The 6,300-nt window shown below is 37.4% G+C and overlaps 1 protein-coding gene across 15 annotated transcripts; it reads left to right on the forward strand.

The window, feature by feature from the left end:
* The first annotated feature begins 758 nt into the window (after positions 1–758).
* On the forward strand, positions 759–4,004 carry LOC103416195 (probable E3 ubiquitin-protein ligase RHB1A). 15 transcript variants are annotated; one of them, XM_070824741.1, is made up of 8 exons: positions 759–1,046; positions 1,311–1,403; positions 1,596–1,663; positions 2,074–2,193; positions 2,411–2,824; positions 2,937–3,046; positions 3,169–3,271; positions 3,410–4,004. In XM_070824741.1, the coding sequence occupies exons 4-7, from the start codon at positions 2,131–2,133 to the stop codon at positions 3,194–3,196; spliced, it is 615 nt and encodes a 204-aa protein (XP_070680842.1). In that variant the 5' UTR covers positions 759–1,046; positions 1,311–1,403; positions 1,596–1,663; positions 2,074–2,130; the 3' UTR covers positions 3,197–3,271; positions 3,410–4,004. The 15 variants fall into 15 exon arrangements, with proteins under 15 accessions (XP_070680842.1, XP_070680849.1, XP_070680843.1 ...); XM_070824748.1 differs by having other exon boundaries at positions 2,411–2,783; XM_070824742.1 differs by lacking the exon at positions 1,596–1,663.
* Positions 4,005–6,300: the final 2,296 nt, after the last annotated feature.

Here is a 6,300-nt window from a genome sequence, read left to right on the forward strand (position 1 = left end):
CGGAACAACTTGAATGAAACAAGTTTATCACTATATGACGTTTCAATTTTATACACATGATCAACGGCAGATTCAGGATTTGAACTTTGGGAGTCCCAATGTTAAAGGTCCAAGTTTTTTAGATAAAAGCATAGCGCAAAGCACGCAAACAAATTTCAATTTATTCACGGAGACATTTCATCGAACACTTGGTAGGTATATTATTGGCAACTCAACCATGTTGAGCATATGTCAATGGAAACCGACATAAGCTGAAGCAATTTAATGAGTGCTATTGAGAGCATTTGTCGAGTATTGTCAACGCAACCTGCCGAGTGCTATTGATATATGCTAGCATGCATTACATCAAACAATTAGTGGGCACAAGAGGTACCCGTACAAAACTTTGAGAAGGTCCCTGAAAATCTTCACATACTTATTTCCTAGGCTCTGGATGGTCAAGTGGCCACTTTGGTCCTATAGTGCATCCGCCCTTGCACATGATGTTATGTTATTAGACCAAAGGGTATTTTGATATAGGTTAAAAGTAACTAAAAATTGGACCTATTTCAAAAATAAAAAATCACTAAAAATTGAACCTATTTCAAAAATAACCCTATAAAATTGAACCTATTTCAAATTTTCCCTCTAACCAAAACGTCAATGCTGGTAACCCGTTCATGTAAGTCCAACTTTTGACCTTTCCAAAATTTGTCATTTTCCTCAAAAACCGATCTAACCCAGTAGAAAACCCCACTTCCTCCACACCAGATCACGTCATCCTTCAACCCCATAACCATAATGCAAGAACAATGAATGATTAAGTGGTTAATCACAAACTTAACCCATCAGTTAAATTAAATAATTATATTGGCGTAATAATAGAGACGTGAACTACATGGCTAGACCATCATAGCGTACGCGAGAGGGACTCATACGAGAGTGGAGTGCATACTGTGCAAACGCAGAAAGCACTTCCCACAAAAGCCAAAAGCGAGGCTTTAATTTCCTTCTATCACCGACTGGATACTTCTTTTCACAAAACGCTCTCTTTCCAGCTTCTACAGGTAAAAGCTTTGCTCTTAACATTTAAAGCTCGCGAATTTTGATCAATCATTCATCTGGGTGTGCTTGTTTTTGTGTGCAAGAACTAATTTTCTTGTTTAGGTGCTTTAATTCGGTGAAATTCGCATCTGGGTTTTGATTGGATTTGTGGGTTTGCAGTATTTTATTCAATTGGGTTTCTGTTTGCTATTTTGTTTGTGTTCTTTACTGTTTTATGCTTAGTTTTTGTTCAATTGGGGTTTTTGTTTGTCTTAATTGTTGATTAGGAATAGCATTGGGAGAGTTGAATGAGTATTTGGAGCAGAAGAGGGTCTCACAGACTTTGTGTTTTATTGTTCCTTTTAGCAAGGATTCTACAGGTTGTATTTTTGTTCTCATGCATAAATACTATAAAGATTAGGTTCAAATGCTAGGGATTGCATATGTAACATACGAAAATGGAATATGCTTCGAGCAATGGAATTCAAAGTGCAACGCCATCACTAATTTCTAGTGCTGCATCTTAGAAAAATTTGATATGTACTGTGGTTTTTGGTCGCTGTAATTCATAGCATGAGATTTCTGGACTGCTGGCATCGTGGGCGGTAGCTTCTACAGAAAACTGGCACCATAAGCATGGGTACTAGTGATAACCCCCTTTCTTTTATAGTTGCAATTCTTATTTGATTGCACTAGCAATATAAAATCCCATTTAAAAATTTTGGGTTCATGAAACTGTCAGTTTTACAGAGTCTGAAAAGCTAATTACATCGTCTCTTCAGAATTTACCAACTATTTTGTTGGCTGGTCGATAATTTTGCAGTTCACCTTTTTCCGACATATCTCTGCCTGCCAACTCTTATTTCTTATTCTTGCCTCTTTGCGAGGGTTAATTAAATATTTTAAGCACTTTGTTGTGGCTTCTTTTAGGTTTTAGTAACATAATATCCTTTTAATGTTGTTGTATATAATCTTCTTAACTCATAGTAACATATTAATTATCTTCAATCTATAGCAATTGACTTAGTCGCCTATGATGCCAATTAACAGGAAGCAATGCCCCTATATACACTTGTGTTGGGTGTTTAAGAAGAATAACTGCAGAGAATGGGCGGTTGTTGCTGTTCTTGCAGAAAAGCTCATCTGCATGGAGCACCTGTATATATCTATGTACGTGTATCTCCCTTCTCACTCCAACATCCCTTTTGTTATTCTAGTTTGCTTTTCATTGAGTACCCAACTGTTTCGGGCCGATAGTGGAAATAATTTTATCACATGATATTAGGAGAGTTTCTTGTTTTTTCTAATATCGTATAAGTTTACCGTATGCATTAAGATTTGATTCTTAATTCTAATTCTTTTCTTTTCTTAAAACTCTTTTCTTCAGTGTCCTCCGGTTTTGGAAGAGCAAGAGTCCTTAAGATCTCTTGATGTCACAGCCTCCACAATCAGTGCAGGACTCCTGGTTCATTGGGATCTGGAAGCATCAATACCAGACACTTACAGACCCCCTCCTCCACCTTTGCCATATGATATGGTCTTTGGATGTTCACGATCAACAGATTCTGATTCTGCCAGGGAAACAATTAGCTGCAGTAGTTTTGATACTTCAGCAACTTGTGGAGATCTTGGGGAATCAGACTGCAAAGTTCAAGAAAGTTCTTTGGATATCTCACCGAAGAAGTTAGAACTTTCAAAATCAAATGAACCTCATGTTTTAGAAAAAGAAGACGAAGATGTTTGTCCCATTTGTCTCGAAGGTGCTTTACCATCAATAGCTCAGGGAACTAATTTTTTTGATGTATGATTATTTTTCTTCTCGATTATGGGAAACTAAGAGACACCATATTTGCATCGTTTTTCTATTTTGAACTGTAGGTAGCTAATTATTAATCTTGTTTCTCCACTTGTAGAGTATGAAACAGAGAATCCAAAGTTTATCACAAAATGCGAACACCACTATCACCTCTCGTGTATCCTTCAGTGGATGGAAAGAAGTGATTCCTGTCCTATATGTGATCAGGTTTGCCTTCTGCAACAAGTGATATGTGCAGTTATTTATAGTTTTCATCATATTGTTATGGAAAGGAGTTCGTTTTTCTAGATACTGACTTTGGTACTCATCTGTCAACAATGCTTGCACAGGAAGTCATTTCACCAACGAAGAAGGTAAAAGAAGAGTAAAAATTACTGAAGCACCTTTGATTTTTGGTGGAATGATGATTTCGGAACAGTCACAATCGTAACGGTGAGGCTAGTTAATTGTTGACTTGATGAACCCTAGGTCCAAATTATTGAACAATCGGATCTCTGATTGCATTTGTCTATGTAGTTTTTAAAGCCCTTATGTTTGAAACCGAAGTTTCTCCTTCTCTGATTTTTTCAGGAACTGGTAGTTGAACATACCTTTAGTTTGTAGCTCTCTCGTGCTTTTACAAAACCAAACTTTATTTGCTTCTTGAAGTCGGAGATTGCCAACACAGTAGACTCTGGACCGACAGTAGCACTTTGTTTTGAAACTTGCCAGGGATGTGCGGCCTGCAAATTCATTTATAATTTCGGTCATGCTCAATTGAAGATTGCACCGAGTCTCTTTAGTTAGCTGTTTTAGCAGGTCAATTGATGGCAAAAGTTTCCTTCCCTATGTGTATAGCTTGATTCCAATCCTCAGACAGGTCTCTGGATTTTAAGTGGAGCAATCAAGAGGTTAAGAACAAGGCCTTCCTGTGGAACCAAGGTAACGACAGATCTGCTATCCACGTAGGTGGTTTGCTACACTTTTTGTACAGATCTCTTAGTTTGTTGTAGGAATCCTTCTGTACCATTTGTTGTTATCGGCTGCATGATTTGTTTACACACTGCAGCCCTTAAATTTGTAAGTTGTGTAAATCCCATTTCTTTTACTCTCTGGGTGGATTTGATTTGAAACATTTGTTTCATGTGTGAAAGCATGCAATGATCAAGAAATGTAGTCCTGAAAAGTGTATCACACAAAGTTGATCATTTTAAAAATAGGGACTAGTTGTGGGGCTCATGTTTTGATATACACGAGAGGATACAATATGATTTGCGCATGAACCACTTTTGTTCCCAAAATGTTGAGAAGATGATAGTCCCCTACTATATGTTACCATAAAACTCAACCAATTAGGTCAGTGGGGCTTTCTTTCTAGGGCATGACTACGTATTTCAGCTATATTTTTTGTAGTATAAGAGGTATTCCACCACACATTGTGATGGTAGACTAATTCTTCTCTCCCATGTTGTCCCCACGGCAATGCCTCCCGATGAATGTAATTGTGTGAGTTCGAACTGGGGTAAGGAGCTCCAAACCTTTCCCTTCAACTTCAATTTTGTTTAAATGCCTACTTCAACTTTCAAGAATTGGGAAACATTTGGAATCCTTGTCTAACTTCTCTATGATTTACAAGTTTGCAATTCAGAAATTTGAATCAAACGCATACTAAACAATGGAACACTTGGTTCTTGTGAAAACAAGAAGTCTACTAGTCAATTGACCTTGGCCCTGTATACACGCTTTTTCTTTTTTATACAAGCGATATTGGAGTTATTGGAAAGAGAGACTGAACACATAACTTCAATGCTAGAATTTTACATTTACAATAAATTGCATCAATGATTATACATTTATATTAGGGGAGAAATTATAATATGTTGATGTTCGGATAAAGAATTGTCCAAAACTACTCCCTTAATGTTTTTTTGTTTTTGTTTTTCTTGAACAACTGATATTATTTACATTAAAGGGAAGGGAGTGGACTTAGCCTTACAATGTGCTAGTAATAATTCGGTTCAAATTCGCCTTTGGCGAGAATTGAACCTAAGACATTTCACTTACAAAGACCGTAGTACTAAGTGGTTGCTTAAGTGTTTTATTAAGCGTGCACTCAAATAATGGATTGGAGGATTGAAATTCTTTTCAGTGCTGACAAATGCTTAACCCTTAGGGCAGCTTCAATGGAGAGGGATAAAGGTCCAAAAGCAAAAAAAATGGCCTAATTTGTCCAAAATCACATCTTCAACTGATGGCTAGGCTATAATTTTATAAAGTCCACCAGGCTAGTATTTGGCCAAAGGGGCATCAGGATGCCCAAATGTAGCCTCCTATTAGCTTTTTTTTAGAGCTCGGCTCCTCAGTTGCAATAATTGATTCAAATCCGACGACTATTTTTTAAAACATTCAAAGGTAGTTTAACTAAATTAACCAATAAATTTAAAGTATAAACAAATAAATTATTGAGGCAGCTATATTTAACCCCTTCAGTTAGAGATGGTACATGAGTATCTGATACTGTTCATTTAAAAATAATTTTCTTGAGACTATGTTTAGCTATTTCGGTTGGAGATGGCGTTAGTGTCACATCCCCGCCTGGGCCCCCACCACATCTCGAGCTCGACTCTGCCGTATCATAATATTGTCCATTTTGGGCCCCAACCACGCCCTCACGGTTTTGTTTCTGGAAACTCACACGAGAACTTCCCAGTAGGTCACCCATCATGGGATTACTCTCGCGTGAACTCGCTTAACTTTGGAGTTTCGATGGAACCTGAAGCCAATGAGCTCCCAAAAAGCCTCGTGCTAGGTTAAGATGGGAATATACATATAAGGCTTACAAGATCCACACCCCTGGGCGATGTGGGATGTTACAGTTAGGCCTCTTTTGGTGGGTTGGATGGAATAGGTTATGATCAAGGACTTGAGTCCAGTCCATTATTTGTTGTGTCAAAATGTGAGATTCAAAAGATTGGATATGATGGGTTATGAATTCACAATAGAGTGAGTTATCTAATATATTCTTATACATGGGTTACAAATCATGTCTAACAAGTTCATGTCTATCAAATCTCATCCTTAAGGCTTAATCCCATCCATCACGAGTTAAACATAACCTAAATATATACTCAATCATTGAATAAATGAACACACAACTGAATGATACAGGTTAAGTGTTTTGTTTGGGAATTTGATCCATTCCTAACCTTAGTGTCCGAAGTCTAAGGATCAATTTATCTGGACCGCTAATTGGTGTGTAAAAGAAATCAAAGTTGTTGGTGTGTGTGTGGTGGGCTAGCGAAATGAGTTAATGGAAACCGCAAGATGCGGCCTAGATAAGTTGATCCTTAGGCTCCGGACACTAAAGTCCGGAGCAAATCCAATTCCTTTTGTTTGAAGAAAACTCATTGATGGTTGGACTTGGTTGGACTACTTAATTCTTAACCTTTAAAATCAAATGATTATGGAAATTTTTATTTGAA

This window comes from Malus domestica, chromosome 07 (assembly GCF_042453785.1).
Source record: "Malus domestica chromosome 07, GDT2T_hap1".
Lineage (NCBI taxonomy): Eukaryota > Viridiplantae > Streptophyta > Magnoliopsida > Rosales > Rosaceae > Malus > Malus domestica.

Coding starts and splice junctions, on each gene's coding strand:
- LOC103416195 (XM_070824741.1), top strand. CDS start 2,131: ATGGGCGGTTGTTGCTGTTCTTGCAGAAAAGCTCATCTGCATGGAGCA. Junction 2,825..2,936: donor AGGGAACTAATTTTTTTGAT/GTATGATTATTT, acceptor CTCCACTTGTAG/AGTATGAAACAGAGAATCCA. Junction 3,047..3,168: donor CCTGTCCTATATGTGATCAG/GTTTGCCTTCTG, acceptor ATGCTTGCACAG/GAAGTCATTTCACCAACGAA.